General features: G+C 42.3%; 1 protein-coding gene across 2 annotated transcripts in view; it reads left to right on the forward strand.

The window, feature by feature from the left end:
• Positions 1 to 642: 642 nt before the first annotated feature.
• The window catches only part of STON1 (stonin 1), a 50,141-nt gene continuing 32,865 nt past the window's right edge, over positions 643 to 17,918 (forward strand). For both annotated transcript variants that reach the window (XM_074863960.1, XM_074863959.1), the window contains exons 1-2: positions 643 to 697; positions 12,802 to 14,795. In XM_074863960.1, the coding sequence (XP_074720061.1) occupies positions 12,851 to 14,795 (1,945 nt within the window). In that variant the 5' untranslated portion in view covers positions 643 to 697; positions 12,802 to 12,850. The remainder of the gene's footprint in view (positions 698 to 12,801; positions 14,796 to 17,918) is intronic.

A 17,918-nucleotide genomic window follows, 5' to 3' on the forward strand; every position in this document is an offset into this window, starting at 1 on the left:
CCCACACTCATATGCTCTTACTCTTGAGGACAACAGTAACAGATTTTTCTGGCTGTCCTCCACCCATAAAGTTCTTTCCCAAGGGCTGAGCCTCATCTTCATTAAAGCATAGGTTGTTTTTTTTTTTCTTTTAGCTGTCCCTTTCCTGGGACGTGAACATTTGGACACGAAGAAATTCTTTGCTTTTTTTTTTTTTGACAGTGTTTGCGCTTTTGGAGATAAGAAGATTGACACTGCAGAGAAGGAAATGGCTCTTCTGGCACAACTTAGAAAACAACCCTGGCTTATGATCTTCTGAAGTTTATGTATTTGGTACAAACTAAATGTCTGTGGAGCTCTCCCCAGGCGTTCCAGCCAGCGCAGTGCTACCAGAGAGGCACCCAGGAGGGGTGACCAGGGGAAGAGAGCGATGCTGTCCCCATCCGCTCCTCCAGAGGAAACTCGTTCGGGAGGAGAAGGCGGCGTAGGCAGGAACGGACCGAAGCTCCCTCCCAGCAAGCGCTGGCCCTCGAGTCCGTCCTTTGGGCCACCAAAGCCGTTGCCCAGCCCTGCCCTAGCCGTAGCCCGGACAGCAGGACTCGTGTGGCCCCGGGGGCGGGGCGGGGCGGGGCGGGGCGGGGCTCAGCCCGGCCGGGGCTGCCGCTGCCTCTGCCGGCGGCGGGCGGCCCCACGGCGGCGCCGAGGCGGTGACGGGCCGGTAAGGATCGGGCCCGGCGGGGGGGCGCGGCGGGGTCGGCCGGCTCTGCCCCGGGGGGGCTGCTCCCCACCCCCTCGGGCCCGGGGCGAGAGGGGGCTCCGGGAAAAGTGGAATTTTCCCGGGAGTGGAGGCGCAGCCCAGAAGTCCTGGCTTGAAACGGGCCGGTGGATGGGGCGGCTTTGTTTTGGTTTAAGAACGGGATTTAAAAAAAAAAAAAAAAAGGCTTTTTTCTCTTTTTTTCTTCTTTTCCGTTTTTTCTTCTTTTCCCTTTTTCCTTATTTTCCTTTTTTATTTCCTTTTTTCATTTCCTTTTTTTTCTTGTTCTTTTTCTTTTCCTTTTTTCTTCTTTTCCTTCCCCCCCCCCCTTATTTTTCTTTCCCTTTTTTTTTTCCTTTTCCTTCTTGTTTTAACTTCCTTTTTTCTTTTCCTTTTTTCTTTTCCTTTCCCCCCCTTATCTTTATTTCCCTTTTCTTTTCCTTTTTCCTTCTTGTTTTAATTTCCTTTTTTCTTTTGCTTTTTTCTTTTTCTTTTTATTTTCCTTTTTTTTTTTCTTTTTTCTTTTCCTTCCCCCCCTTATTTTTCTTTCCCTTTTCCCTTTTCCTTCTTGTTTTAATTTCCTTTTTTCTTTTCGTTTTTCCTTTTTTCCCCCTTTCCTTCCCCCCCCCCCCCCCCCTTTTTTTTTTCTTATTTTCCTTTCCTGTTTCTTTTAAAGTAGAAGTGGTGAAGAGGGGATGGCTTTGCGTGGGGTATCCGAAGCTTTGAACCACTGCGGAAATCGGTGGGGTTTGTGTGACGGGCATCCCGCAGGATCAAGTTCCCATGACTTTTGCCTTGTTAGGGAGGAGACTGGGGCGATCGAGAAGTTTTTTTATTTAATACTTGGAGTGAAATGAATTCCTGGAGCCTTTCTCATATTTTCTAGTGGTTCAGCTGATGATGTTAAACAATGCATGTAGGCTCACAGTGTTTGAAATCATTGCTGCAGAAATCTCTCTGATACATACAGCGGGGTGCAGGGCTTTGGGAAAACAACCAGAGCGGCTGCAGGAGGATGTGCGGCATGGGGCTGAAATGGTTAGACTGCACTTACCATAGATACCCTCAGTGCAAACTCTGGGGATGGTATTTCAAGCATAATGTAGATGAAAAAGAATATAGAAAGTTTTGCTTTCTGGCTTTAAATAAGTGCTCACTGAAGGGGGACTTTTCAATAAGTTTTTTTTAAAAGCTGTAAGTGTTCTGATACTTGTGGCAAATAAGAGTGCTTCTGAAATGTGCTAGGAAAAATGCTGACTAAGGTATTTTATGGGAGCCCAGAGAAAGTTAAGTTACAGAAGTCTGTGCTTACCTTCCCCAATGTTTGTGTTTTGTTTTGTTTGTTTTGTTTTTTTTTTTTCCTGAGGTGGAGCGCACTAGAAACCCACACCGATTTCTCTGAAAACAGCACTTAGATTTTTTTGGAAGAGTGGTAATGACTGTCTGGGGAGGAGGGAGGAGAGAACAGAAGTTTTGGAGTCTGGAGGCTGAGACTCTTCTGTGTCTGTAAGAGAAGAAAAAAGAGGTAGCTGAAGACAAAACCTTGAGTTGCCTGGTCTAATGCACTGAAACAACACCTACAGCAAGAAAATATTATGAAAAAAGATTATCTGCTTTCTTGACTGTATGTATGGATAGCCACATGGAGAGGAGAGCTTAGCACTTCACTCTGTAACTAGCTGTAGTTGAGCACAGAAGTAGTTTGTACAACAAAGGGTAGTTGTACAACAGAGTGTGACTGGAGTTGTAAATCTCACCACTGGGAAATTCTGCCTGAAGGTATGAGGTCCTTGTTTCATGCTCAGATTTGATTATTCTCTGTCTTCCCATCTCCATCTACACAGATAAAGAATGTTATTTTCTATCACTTTAAAAATTATTGGGATTTGTAAGCTTAATGGCCCAGCTTTTTGATAGGGCTGCCCAAATCCAGATCCCTAAACAGCAAAGTAATGTAAGCTTTTAAGTTTTCCTCCGTGTGAATGTTAACACCAACATGAAATGCACCCAATTACATGAATAGAGATGCACTGTCATGGACAGGGTTTTACTTCATGTTTTGGTAAAGAAGATTCCTCTAGTCCACCACTCCTTTTCTGCTCTTTTTGATTGGTATAAATATGAGATCTTTTGCTTCAGAAAGCCAGGCTACCCACATCTATCTTAGGTTTTGGAGAGGAATCCAAATGAGGCTTTTTTTGGTTACTGTGTTATGAATTATACTTTCTGGCATGACTGTCATCAGTAGCTATTAAAAATATCTCCATCCAAATAAACAAAGAATAATTTAATTGTGACTCTCCTCATCAGTGCTAGTATTCCTATCAGGCTTTAAGGCAGGGAGAAGGGGAGTATGCTGCAGTTTAGGAGAGAGTTGGTCTGTCAGAAAATGTTACTAATGCTGTCAGGCAGTACTTTTCAGGTAGAAGAGCTCTGCAAATCTTATGTCATGTGTTAGTCTCTGGGAAGGTACTAGCACTTGTTTGTTGGGCCCTAAAGCATGAGATAGTTTCAAACATGAATTAAAAAAAAAACAAACAGGAGAATGTATTATGTTGTTCAATGAATATCCTAAATATAGTATATATATTAGCTTCCCTACTTTTTGTTAATCACTGCTGAGATTAGTGGCAAAGAGTTTTTGAAATGTACTTTTGCATCGTGTATTTGTGGCATTTCATCCATCGTTTCCCTTGGACACTGCAAACACTTGCAGAGGACCAGGTTTAAATTGTTTCTGACCACGACCAGTTTAATATTTTGATGTGATCCGTGTGCCCAAGCATTCAAGCCTTTTTCAAGCCTTTTTTTTTTTTTTTTTTTTTTTCCATCCAGAGGGCTGCTTAATCCTTAAAAAAAAAAAGGCTGTTGATTTTACAGAAGTGGGACGGCCACCCATAACTTCATTTCTGCTGCCTGGTAGCATATTATAAATCTCTGCCTCTGCTCAGGGGAAAGGCAGAGGGAGGGGTTTGGGATGTTAAACTACTTGCCAGAGCCCTCTGCAGCGCTGTTGTGACCAGAGTACTTTTGTGGGATGTTTGTGCGTTCCTAATAATAACATGTTTCCTAAACACAGTTAAAAATTCCTTCAGTAGATGCAGTAACAGTCCATTAACTTAGTGACCTGCAGAAGTACTGTAAATAAAAATAGATTTATTTTCCTGTCTCTTCCAGGCCAGAGAGCTATGCTGAGGGAATGTTGGCTTTTTTTTTTAATTAAAAAAAAATGCAACAAAACAAACCTTCTGTACAGTAAAATGTCAGCTAGTGTCAATAAACAGTTTACATGAGACTCTTCTGCAACTGTCCATTGGCTCTCCGAAATCTGCCTACCGAGTGTAAGTTATGCAGTCACTATGGTGATGCTGAAGAGGAGTGCGATTCAGAGAGGATAAAGCAGGACTGGCTGAGTAAACTGAATGGGAGCAGGAACAGAAGCACCTTTCAGGGGTGCACCCGCACTGCTCCTGCAGCTTGACAGCCCAGCAACCTCAGCCTCTTCTCCCCTGTCCATCTTCTAACTGGGGGGTCTCTTTTGTAGGAAGAAGAAAGGCCCTGTGGAGAGGTGTGTTATATACACAAGGGAAACGCGCGTATGCACGGTGAACTGAATTAAAAATGATTTACATATCTTGTCGAACCAGATAATGGGAAGTGCAACAGCACAGAGAGGTCAATCAAAAGCCAATCTCCTGCTACAACTAAGGATCACAGGCTTGCAATGAGCACTTTCTAACATCAAAAAAAAAAAAAAAGTTTTCCCAATCCACAGCTACATGTAACTATTCTGTTTCGAGAAGGTGCAATCACATCTTGCACACAAGTGATGTGTCACAGAAGGCACTGTGATGTCCAGGAAAGAAGAAAATAAAAACACTGAGTAGCTAATACTGATTTGATCATGCTTTTTATTATTTATTCTAGGAAAATACCGTTTTCTTCTGTTAAAGATGTTCAGTGTAATATTTTTGTGGTTTAATTCGAGTTAGCAGAAATGCCTCTATTGCCTTTGATAGCAGCTTGTGTCCTCTTGATGTTTTTCCTGACCATCCACTGTTTGCCAATGGTGCACCAGCATGGGCACGCCCCATCCTGCCTTCTCAGTTACAAACCTGGGGTCCAAAGACGCACAGAAACACGTGCTACCAGACATACGTGTCGGAGTCACCATTAGCCGGGGTCCTTATTTCTCCGTGCGGGAACAGAAACGACGCAACACCAGTGTGATGATCAGGTCGTCCATCTTTTATTATAGTTATTGTTCTAGTTTTTTTCTATTCCTTTTCTGGTTACATTTATACTCTACTAAGTTCCGTACACGCACTCATCTATCTTCTAATAGGCTACAGGTCATCTACACGCGCTGTTCACGCGCCTCTACAAGCATTTGCATTGGTTAATTGCAATTAGCACGTAAAGCCCAAAACTTGCCAAAACTCCCTTATCTCATACCCTGTTTTGCTCAGACTTATGTGCTTTTGCTGACCACAGGTGTTTCTCACTTATCTGCTGTCTTGTGTGTTTTTGCCAGCCTTATTTTGCTGGCCTTGTCTTCGTCCTTGCATTCTTCTGTCTGCACTAACTTTCTCCCAGCGCGGCCCAGACTCCTACACATACGTTACTGAGACCTGGCACAGTCTGTCACCTTCCGGGATAGGAATCCACCCCATGAACAGGAAAACGCCAGAAATCAGAGATGGGACTCTTTTCTGAGTCTATTCTGGAGGAACTGACTGAGAAGTTAGAACTGATGGACCTGAGAAAGATGCTTAGTCTTGTGTCAGGTACTGGTGCTTACCATTCTTGTGGTTAGACCTGATGGTATACCAGAGATAAGCACCTTTTTTGTCACTTCTGTTACATTTAAAAAAAATAACAGGTTATAAAGTGTACCTGTTTCTGTCTCACTTTTATGTACCAAAATTATCCACAGTTGATGGTGTGATGAAAGATGTGATTGCATCTTCTTGAAACAAAATAGTTACATGTAGCTGTGGATTGGGAAAACTCTTTTTTTTTTTTTTTTTTTTTTAATGTTAGAAAGTGCTCACTGCAAGCACTGTGATCCTTGAAGATTTTGTAGCTGGAGATTGTTTTTTGATTAACTTCTCCGTGCTGCTGCATTCATTGATTCATGTGTTTTGTAATGTGTCTGCATACTGGCTAAGTCACAGCAAGCAGTATAGGAGTTGCTGCAAGTAAGTTTATAGTTCCCTTCAGGTGGTTGAGGTGGCCTTTAGGGTAAGAGGACTACTGTTGTTTTTTGCAGCTCAGTGCTTGGCTGCATGCACTGATGACGAAACTCTCAAGTGACTTCCAAGAGTGGCTTCAGGTCTCTGGTCCATTATCTTTCCCAGTGACACTTACATTAGATTTATATTTTAGTTTATTTATTTTTAATTTATTGTGGTTAGTTTATCCATTCTGAAAGTTACATTCATGATAATAAACTCTGCAGAAAAGCCTTGAGAGGAGTGGTGATGTGGATCTCAGGTGATTGTGGTGCAGTGATTTATGAAAATCTCTCAGTTCCTGTAGAAAGCATCTTTGGCATGTGCCCATAAAATCCTACAGGCACTTCCAGTAAAATATTTTCTCTAGGCTTTCCTGCCTTGATTTCTATTCCCAACTAAGAAAATACTGAAGGAGCAAGCTGGTCTGACTCACCCATGGTGCTATGACCACTGGAGTGGGCCAAGGGAGGGTGTGGGAATCGGTGCTTACAATACGTGGGGTGATCGGTTGAAGCAGATCGTGTTGCACACAAGACCGGTCACGCATGCTGTTTTGTTGTGTTTTTGAGGCAGCTTTGAAATGACTTCACATCTGAGTGTTAGGGAAGGTCTCCTAGAATGGATCTAGACATGAAAAGGAGTTTATTTGCAGTCCACAGCAGCTGAGGTTTGGGTGGTTATTTCATGGCAAAGATGGGAATTGTTTTGAATAGCTGTGCTAAATTTTCATATAAACTGGAATGTCCTCACCATCTAACCTCCTTCTGTTGTGAGCAGAAGCTACTTCTTTGGGGAAGACCCACTTCAGCCACAGCTGAGCAGGCTAGAATAGTTAGCAGAGATGTGAATCTGGCAGCACTGCTGCTTTTCTTTCATTTGAGAGCTTCCCACAGGTTTTCCCTCCCATGTGAATCTCACACTGCTTATGGCCTTTAAAGCATGATATGTGACGCTGAGAGGCAGAGGAGCTGGCATTTCTTCAGGCCTCTTTCATTTGGTGCCTCTGTGCAGCATCCCTCTTGAGGGCTGGATGCTTTCCTGGTGTGCAGAGAGCGTCGGTGCTGCAGCTGTCAGGACTTGGCCTTGTGGTGGGGAGTCCCCCACGTCCCAAACTGTGTGACACCATCTTCACCAGAGGCAGTTTCAGCCTGTGCCGTATCCTTTTCCCCAGCGAGGAAAGTAAGCATTGTTTCCTCTTGGGAACATACTGTGATGTGTTGTGTTGATGCCCTTAAAAATGTTAGTTTTTTCATGCTTGCGAGTGCAAGTACCAACCACCTTATTTGTAAACTCCCCTTTGACTCAAGGCAGAAACAAGTAATAGCGAGAGGCGTTGGCATGAGTTACGCCTGCCTGTGCTCTGGGGACATGCACGCTGTCAAAAGCTGAAAGCTTTAAATCCTCCAGCTCTCAGGGCCAAGAGTAAGGAATTCCAAATTAAACAGATTAGCTGTGAGCTCCAAACTTTTCCCAGCTGTGCCTATGCCCCAGAGAGTGAGCAATGTAAATATAAGTTCACATTACACTTTGAAGTCAGTGTATATTTTTGACTATTACACCAGTTCCTTGTTTTCTAGAAGTAATGAAATGAGTAATGCAGTGGGAGACTTAATCCATGTATATATCCCAAATACAAGCAAAAGCCAAGAAATTCCTGTTTCCCATCAGTCGTGCCTTTTGCTTATGTTTATTTCAGAGGTATAGGTTGGAGAACTTTTTTTTTGGTGTATGTCTAGGAGGGGTAGAGCAGAGTTAAATAAAAGTGCAGCCATATGTAGTTAAAATTTGAGGCAAATCAACATAAACGGTATTTTACGTAGAAGATATGCTTTGAGGTTTTTTTGCATAGTTAAGTAATAAACAAAACAGTGATACAAAGAATATGTCTGTAAAATACAGAGGTAAATCCGCCATATTTTACTTGGATATCACAAGGGCTTACAAACGTTTAGCGTATTTTATATACCATATGTGCTTTATTGCTTAAACTGCAGAGAATTTGTACTTTCCTGTGAGACTATTGCACTTTATGGCAAAATGCTTGAAGAATTGTCTACATATTTGTACAAGAAACGGTAACAACTCACACGGTGGTGTATGGGACAGCTTCACTACAGTGTGCACAGTATGCAGTTTTGCCTTAAATTTCTATATAGCCTCTGTGCAACAGATGACGTTGTTCCTGGAAATAGAATTGATGGATTGTAGTGCATGGGGTCCACAGTTGTTCTGGAAGGGTGGAAACGTAACGGCCAGGCGTTGTACACAGAGTAGCTCCTGTGAAGAGCTCAGCTTATTTTGAAGGGATTATTTAACTGTTTTGTCACACTGTGTGTACGTAAATCTGTTTTTCTGAGCTTGAAACAATTCATGAGGTTGATATTTGCCCAGTAAGATCCCACCACGCAAGTGACACACATAAGATACGTGCTCAGGTGTTACAAAGAGAATTTATTTAGAGAATGTATACCTTAACAGTTTTGAAGCCATGATGGCCTCTGGAGCTAGAGAGGCAATAAGGAATGTATTTATAAAATTATGCTTTTCTGTGTATTATTTTGGAATGTGAGTACTGTCTATTAAGCATTCATTTACTTGCTTTACGCTTTGCAGAAGGGAGGTGTTTCCCTGCCATTCCCCATTAGCAGACCCCATGCTCCTCCACTGTTTAAAAAAAGGACCTTTGTGTTTAAAACCGAGCGATGTGCTTAAGGGTTTTAACTGGTGCCAAATATTAGGGAAGACCCTGGGAGTGAGCTGCTCAGGGGGTTCAGTCATGCTGGTTCAGAGGCTGCTGCATCCCCGCTGGGTAGGAGGTGATGCAAGGCCACTGCAGCAGGGTGGTGGGGGACATCGCTGCATGCCAAGGCAGCATCCTCAGCTAGCTGAGGGCCAAGCCATAGCTGGGTTAAAAGTAACAAAGTCAATACCTTGAATTGCACCTTGGAGCAAGCAGGAAGTTATTATTGCTGTTTTACTGTAGGAAGAGATAATGGTATCCCCCAGCAAGGCACAAAAGTTGAGCAGTATTTTTGCTGCAGATTTGATCTGGGATTTTTGAAGCAACAAAGGGCCCGGTAATATCTACAGCCTGTAAAATCTCTCAATAATAGGATAGGATTTCTCTTCCTGACATCCTCGAGGTATTAAAATGAAGAAATTAAGCTGCAATCACTGTTCATTAAATGATGAAGGACTGAGTTAATCTGATAAATGGGGGATTGTTTTCGGGCAGAAGAGGATGAATTGAGATGATTTGCAGCTTTTGGGTTCACTGGAATCGATGCATTTGGGATCAACTGTTATTTTTTTGTTTGCAGTTTCAAGATTCTAAAAATGGTATTTCCTGTCGCATATCTGAACAAGATACCACACATGCTTGTAATTTAAATGTTATGGGCCGCATAACATGTGGTAATGGAGGTCAGTGGCATCTTGTATCGTTTTCCTCTTACCCAAAACATTTGGGTTATGTTTACGTGGGTCCCATGGGAGCCTTTTGAAGGCAAAACACATTTATTCTGAAGCCTGAGTTTACTGCAATTTTGAGGAAGAACATCCTCACTTGTAAGAAGGAATTTGGAGCACTTTTTAGAACAAAAAAGAACTTGAGAGAAAGGATCACTTTATTGTGTTGTGCAGATGTAAAAGCATCAGAGAACAATCTACGTAAAGTAGCATAAGACTAATTATTTTGGGTTTTAAATTCTAGATGAATGGTGCTGCCCATAACACAAAAGGTGCATTTCCTTTTATTAGCATGACATTACACAAAAAGCTTTTAAAGATCCATTTGGACTTTTTTTTCCTCCATTCCTAGTAGTCAGTTTTGGGGATCAGTGAGCAATAGTAGAGGAACTGCTATTTCAACACTTACTACTTGAATGTGTGTTTTTGTTAAAATCAGCTTTTTTTTTTTTTTTAAAAAAAAACCCCCACATATCTGGAACAGTAATAAAAGGTGAAAGCTACAGCCTCTGATAGGTACATTGAGGTATTGTAACTGCAGATGAGAGCTCCATCTGCAGAAGTGGTTTTCTTCATAGACATTTATTGACTGAAGTTAAATATTTGGCAGGTGAATTTCAAGCACCTTTTTGCTTTGTAGCAGGAAAAAAACCTGCCGAATAATCTGTAACATCCCATTTTCAAAAGTGAATAGTAACAGACGTTGGGGAAAAAAAAAAAAAATCAACATCTGGAAATAATAAAGGACACTGAAAAACTTCATTTCTAACAAGAAAGGGAAACAGGCTGCAAAATGTGTTCTTTACTGTAAACAACATTTGTATTTACTTACATTCCCATTTTATGGTTTCTTTGTCACTCGTGCATCCCAGTGTTTTGTGATCTGCCCCTTCGGCGTGGCTGTGGTCATACCGAATAGCTGTGTCTCGTCCGGCTGCTGAACTTGCCGTCATTTCCGCCGAGCTTCACGCCGTGCCCCTGCATCATCCCTGGAGCCCTGCCCGAGAGAAAGGTTCTCTCTCCCCTTGCTCAGCATGGTTTTCTCTCTTGCTGGAGGTGGCTTATCTGTGGTAAATGCTGGCGGAGTTTTTAATGGCAGCCTTTGAGGCTGCTTCCTAGTGCTCTCTATCTACCAGTGTGCCTCATGGTCCTGGCTGTTACAGAAAAAAGTCATGCTCCGAGTTAGCATCACATAAGCTGTCGTTAAAAAACAAAGCTTGTTAAGGTGAAGCAAGGGCTGAAAACTTTGAAACTTCCCAATCTTGAAATAATCAATATCTACTGCTGAAGGGGCAGTGCCGGCAACCAGAGGGTAAGGAGGAGAAGGGTGTGGAATGGGAGGAAAAAATGATGACCAAGTCCAAGACCAAATAGCTGTGATTTTTCTTTCCATTGCTACGCTTTATTCTGATGAAGTGATTGTGTGGGTGAAGGACACACTGGTAGTTGTGTGTGTCTGAGCTATGATAGTCATTTGTAACTTGTTTGCTCCTTTTCTCTCTCTCTCTCTCTCTGTAAGTGGAGAGGAGAGTGCTTATAAAATAACTAGCATACTGCAAATATTTTTACTGAACAAAAAGGTCGACAGTTCAAAAAATAACGAAGGACCAGAGTCCTTCTCCATTGCAAGGTCTTGTTTGCTTGGCTGCAGAGCGAGCAGGCTGTGCCACGGTTTATGGTACTTTCTTAACGGCTATAAACTGGCCAAGAAATAATGGGGGAAAGGTAAAAATAATGACTTGTAGCATAAGATTTTACTTGGCTCAACTTTGGCATCTCTAGAAACAAACAGTTCTTTAAATGCTAGAGATAAAGAATGGCTTTTGTGGTTACATGATTGTATGCCGTGGTGCCATGCAATTAATAAATGGCCTAACTATGGCTGGCTGTGCAGGAAGGGGAATAGCTTCAAGTCATCATTATCTAACCTTAATTAATGGAGTAATGTATGTGCCGGTGGTTTTGTCTATATGAACTCTGCCTTCCTTGTGCTTTCAGGCATACATGAATATGTTCTGACATAACAATAATAATTTTTTATCAAATGAACAATGTTTATATGTGCCCTGTGGTTCTTCATTGTACTCAATTCCTCCTCAGTCATTAGCCATTTATTGCTTGCTTCTTCATCAGTCAGGAGCAGTGGGGAGGAAAAACTTTGGGGGCAACATACATAAGGATACAGTGAGCATTTACATTTCAGTGCATGATTTAAAACCACAAAGGCAAGATTAATTATTTACTGGTTGCAGTTCTGCTCTGAGGACATCTAGCTGAGCCCTTTACCACTTTGATGCAGTGTAGTTTATTAATTGGTTTAAAGACCTGTATTTTTTCCAGGCCGCCAGCCAATTCGTACATTGTTACTTGGCCTTGACTTGTGTTTCACCAGTGTTTTATCTCCAGTGGATGCTTGTAGTCTACCCTTCAACATCATCCTTAGGGCTAACTTTCTTGCTTGTAAGACTAATGCTTTTCCACACCCCCTCAATGTGTCAAAGAGCGTAACTCGGGGTTGAAGGAACTGACGTGAAGTGATTCCTGCCCAGGTCTAGAAGGCATCTGGGACCACTCCATGCATGCTGCTCCTGGCAGGAGTCACCTCAGGTAGCAGCATGGAGTGTGTGATGAGTCACAGGCCAGTTCTGGTGGCCACAACAGGCTCCCTGCTGCCTCTCACCTGGGGATGCTCATGCAACTGCCCTGTTGCCTGTGTCCATCTCGGGAGGAGAATGTCTGCCTTGCAGAGAGCTCAGGAACTGGCTGCTCATTGCATATGTTACCTTGGTGGGCTGGTTTTGCCCTGCTGGCTGTAGTATGTGTACCTTTGCCATCAGCACTGAGTTGCTACAGCTTTTCAACAACAAAAAAAAATAATCCCTTCTCACCCTTCTAATTTTGTTTTTGGAACAAGTTGCACCATTCTTAGTAAAATGCTGTTTTGTTTAATAGGGGGAAGGAGGGGAAACCTAACCTGGAGCATATGCCTAGTGTGGAAAATCTCTATCCGTATTCCTGGCTACACGTAAGCTGTATAGTAGAAGGTGTTATGCAGGTGGTCCTGTATCGCCGTGGGACTTTCTCCTCTCTCTGATCTAGAGGCTGCATACAGCAGATGCTCTGAACAGCCCATAAAGCTTAGATCTCCCTTCAATCCTCAACCCGGGTGAGCAGCAGGGGTTCACGGGCAGTTTATCTGTTTCTACACAGCTATCTCTGATTATACATATAAAACACAAAGTACACTGGATTTGTGAACTACATGCAAATTTTGAGCTTTGTGTGGTTGAATTTTATAAGGGCTGGGTTTGTTTTGTCTTTCAAGACAGTTTATTTCTGCTCATGTCTGTTGTTTCTTCGTAGATGGTTTGTGGGTGATACATGTGCAAGTGCCTCAAGTTTCTCCTACAAGATGTGTTCCACAAATCCAGCAAATTGGGTCACCTTCGATGATGAGCCACTCTTCCAGTCGCCTCAGAAATCAGCTGATAATCAGAGTAGCTGTAAAGCAAATGGCCTTAAACTAAATCTGTCTAGTGTGCATGAGTCTTCAAGTAGGGCATCTTCTACAGGCAGCACTCCACTCTCATCTCCTGTAGTTGACTTCTACCTAAGTCCTGGACCCCCCAGCAACTCTCCACTTACTACACCTACCAGAGACTACCCAGGAAGCCCATGCATCCCGAAGCCTGGGATTCACATCCTGTATCCCATCCCTGAATGGCCATCAAAGGTTAACCTTCTTCCATCACCTGGGATTTGCTCATCCATAACCTCGCAGAAACCGAGCAGCCTTCCTTTGAACACGTTGCCTAATGACCATCCAATTAAGAGTTCAGTCTCCAAGTCATCAGACGAAGGAAGCCCTAACCTGCCAGGAAGCTTCGAGGAGTTAGGAGAGTTGTCGTCAGCACCAGGGTGCTTCCCATACTTCCAGAACGACTGTGCTTTTTCCAGTCCTTTTTGGAAGGAAGGATGCTTACTCAGTCCATCACCAGCTAATGTTAGCACACACAAGAAGGACAAAGCACTCGACAGGAGTGTCTGTTATCCTAAAGACAGAGAAACTTGCCACGATCAGAAAAGCCTTAACCAGGGCTCCTTCAGCTACATCTGCGAGAGGCTTGAACACCTGCAAGCTGATAGCTGCGATGCCGCAGGAAGCCCGCCCAGCTCCAGCACTCGCGCGTGGCACAAGCTCTGCCCCGCTGTCCCACGCAGCCTCTTCAGGAGCCAGAAAGCAGATGGGTGGCCGTTCATGCTGAGGATTCCCGAAAAGAAGAACATGATGTCATCTCGGCAATGGGGCCCTATTTACCTTAGCGTCCTAGCCGGAGGTGTATTGCAGATGTATTATGAAAAAGGCCTGGAGAAACCTTTCAAGGAATTCCAGCTGCAGCCACACTGTAAGCTGTCTGAACCCAAATTAGAGAGTTATAATGTCTCAGGAAAAATCCATACCGTGAAGATCGAGTGCGTGTCTTACACAGAGAAAAGGAGGTATCATCCCAAAGTAGAAGTGACCCATGAGCCAGAGGTTGAGCAAATGTTAAAGCTGGGCACCACAGATTATAATGACTTCACTGACTTCCTCGTAACAGTCGAGGAAGAGCTCATGAAACTTCCTACCGTTTCTAGACAAAAGAGGAATTATGAAGAGCAAGAAATGACTCTGGAAATAGTGGATAACTTTTGGGGGAAAGTCACCAAGGCAGAAGGAAAACTCGTAGAAAGTTCTGTCATCACACACATTTACTGCTTGTGTTTTGTGAACGGAAGTGCCGATTGCTTTCTAACCCTGAACGACCTGGAGCTCCAGAAGAGGGACGAGCGTTACTTCGAGAAGGAGGAGGAGAAGAAATGGATTGATATTCTTGATTGCCATTTCCATAACTGTGTCAAAGAGCAGGAATTTGAGCAATCGCGAATTATTAAGTTTACACCCCCAGATGCCTATAGGCTGGAACTGATGCGTTTCAGGACACGGTATAATGGGCAAGACCTTCCCTTTTCTGTGAAGGCTGTGGTAGTGGTTCAGGGGGCATATGTTGAACTTCAGGCTTTTATAAACATGCCTTCAACCGCTCCGATCCCAATGCGTTTATCCTCTGTGAAATACTGTGAAAATGTTATGATACGCTTTCCCGTTCCCACGCAGTGGGTCAAAGCACTTTGGACCATGAACCTCCAAAGGCAGAAGTCCCTAAAAGCAAAAATGAATAGGAGAGCATGCCTTGGTGCTTTACACGAGGTTGAATCTGATCCTGTAATACAAGTCTCGGTTGGAACAGCAAAATACGAGAGCGCCTACAGGGCTGTTGTGTGGAAGATAGACAGGCTTCCAGATAAAAACTCAAGTAAATAATTTGCACTATAAAATGATGGGCTTGGCTGCACATCTTCACTGTTTTTATGCTCGTGTACCTCCATCAGCTTCTGTAGTTGGGGTTTTTATCTGTGTGGTGGTATTGGTAGAAGCTAGAGTAACCTTTTAGGAAAAAGAGAATATAGCCCTTTTTTTTTTAAAGGACATTTTCCTTATTTATTCAATGGAGGCAGATGTATTATTGTTAGTAATTATAAGTGTGCAATGTTATGGAAGTGCATCTCATAATGCTGAGTAAACCTCTAGTCTGTAGCAAGAAAGAGGGAAGCATTTACGCTTCACATATACCAGGTGTGCAATGGTGGGATGGAAGGCAAACACTAGTAGGTAAAATGTTTTGCCCACCCAATATCACACAGTTAATAGAAAAGATGGTATTGTAACTGTTGGGTCTTGGCTTTCTAGCATCATTTAAGAAATGGTAGGTATGATGCATAACTGGAAGGTATTGTGGTCAAACTTGCTGTAGGAAGTTGACTGTGCTTTTGCAAAGGCTAATATCTATTACCTCCTTTATGGGTTTGTGCATTGAGGTTGTATGTTCATGGCAATAACTGCACTGACAAAAAATGCCTCCCACTTTATTCCTGTTTCTCTCAGGTGGTGGTACCTCACTAAAAACTTGCAGCTGTAAAACCATAGTTGTGCATGTGGAAGTTGTTAATTTCCCACTAAGTGAAATAGTTAATTCACCTTAATTTAATGGAGAAAATATGACTTTTTGGAGAAGGAAAATATAAATGTATGTTTTTAAAATTCCAGTTTTTAGTCACATTACCAGATTCATAGACCTATACAGTACTTTTCTAAAGGCATAAAAATTCTTGAGGAATACAGTATTCTGCTTTGAGTTCTGTAGAGTGAAGGCATTTGATCCTCTGCTTGGATATGCATTATGTGTATTTGAGGCTTTGGGAATCTTGTGTAAGACAAGGGCATCTATTAAAGCATTTTGCCTAAAATAGCTGTAAAATCTGTACTTTTAAGAAGGGAGTAAGTGTGTAGTATTAATAAATGGATTGGCCTAGTCTTGTAGTTAGTCCAGACAGTTAGGATACTACCTCTTTAAAATGTCTGGAAAAGATTTAATCTTCCTGAGTCCTGGTTTCAGGTATGCTAGTGCTAAGTTGACATATCCACTCCCAGGTTCTTACAGCTAGATGTGCGTGCAGGTGAGAGTTAACATTCAAAACTATTAAAAAAAAAAAGGTAAAGGCAAAAAAACTCCCGAGGATATTTTTTTCCTCATTTTTAACTAATTGTAAGTTATATTTAATCTGACCTGTTGTTTAGGTAATTATGAATTTTTTATTTTTTTTTTTTTTTTTACAGTTTGATATTTGAATTCTGATTGATATTTCAGTGACGGAAGTAACAGATGGACAGAAAAACAGGCAGCAGCAAATGAAAAGGGAATATTATCCTGAGCCTAGATATGATATAGATCGCTTTCGGTATTAAAACAGCATTTGAAAGCATCCTACATCAACATGCTAATGTGGCAGTACTGAGAGTATGAATTATTGCATGGCAAGAGCTAGTATTTTTACCAATGATGCTGCATGGAAATACTGGTCCCTTTTGTGTGCAGACTGGGTCTTGCTTAGGTGATGAGGTCTCTCAAACCTCGAGCACTTGTGCCTTTCGATTTCTATTGCTGCACCCCATGGGAAGAACAGCACAAACACCGCTGTGGTCAGATTCAGAAATGATGTCACGTTAATGCCATCTCTGTTTTTCCTGTTCTTTTGCTTTGGAAGAAGCTGTGGTCGGCTTGGGCCTGTGGCTAATGCCTGTGGCTAATTGGCTGAGCCCTCCCTTTTACACGCTGCTTGTTACCCCAGTATCTCACGCTCTGCTTGGAGAGAATGCTGGTGGCTGCCGAGCAATGGGCAGCGGGAGAGCAGAGGAGATGCAGCACCGGCAGACGGGCTAACCTAAGGCAGGGAGCCAAGCCAGACTAAATGGTGGGGAGTGAGAAATGAAGATAAAGGGAGGCAGTAAGGGAGGGGTTGGGGAGCCTGCAAGATGATAGATGGAGAGATGTAGGGAAACTAGTAGACAGAAGAAGATTCCTCAGGTCTTCAAAATCTGTAGATACGGATGTCTTGCACTCCAGGCTTCAAGGATTTGCTCTGTGCTGCTGTGACCCGTGTGTTTTCCCAAGGCTTATGGGACTGACTGACTGGGTAGCTTTTAATATTCTTTGCTATTTAATGTCGGTTTGCTTCTGCAAAATCAAGTCAGCAATCTAGTCAGGCAATTTTAAAAGAGATTATAAGTCTTCTAAAGTCTGTAATTCTGCAGTTCATTCACCTTAACATTTGATGTGCACAATTAACTTCAGATTTATATTATTTGAAATATTATTTGGGTTTTTTTGGGCATTCTACAGCTTTATATTATCTTCTACCAGTAGCTTAAACTTCTGATGTTTGAATAATTCCTCTGGCCAAGATCTGCAAAATCACTTGTATCCTTGAAATGTTCATGTGTTTGAAAAAGCATTTTGGTAGTAATACTGCCTGGTCAACTTTTAGACCTCTCTATCAAGTTTTCTTTATGCACTTAAGAGTTTAAAAATAGAGCTGTCCCAAGGCTTGCCAAAAATCTGGAGGCAGTCAAACTAATAGAAATATGTAAACTTTCATAATATGTTTACCGCAGGGAGAAAAATATGCTGAGGCTTTTGCTTTCAAAAAGCCTTTGTCCAAGGCTTCTTAAATAAAAAAAAAAAAAAAAAAAAAAAAAAAGGAAAAGGAAAGGTTGCCTGCAGTTATATTGTGACTCCATTTATAGACATCGAAATATGTTACTATCCACTGGATTCTACTAAAGTGCTTCCTTGGGAGAGTGCTGGCCAAGCAAAGTTGGTATGAGCTGTGAGATACCCTAGTTTTTTAAAAGCTGCCTATGCTGATTCAGATACATAAATGGAGAGTTTAAAGCCAGAGTATTAGCATTATTTTTTTTTTTAAGTTGTAAAACCATAGACTTTGAAGGGTTGATTCAATTACATTTCTGCAATTTGAGTCTACGTTGGTGAAATTGGAGCATCGTATAAGGAAATGTAGAACATGTTATGATTTCAGCA

This window comes from Strix uralensis, chromosome 3 (genome assembly GCF_047716275.1).
Source record: "Strix uralensis isolate ZFMK-TIS-50842 chromosome 3, bStrUra1, whole genome shotgun sequence".
Taxonomy (NCBI): Eukaryota; Metazoa; Chordata; class Aves; order Strigiformes; family Strigidae; genus Strix; species Strix uralensis.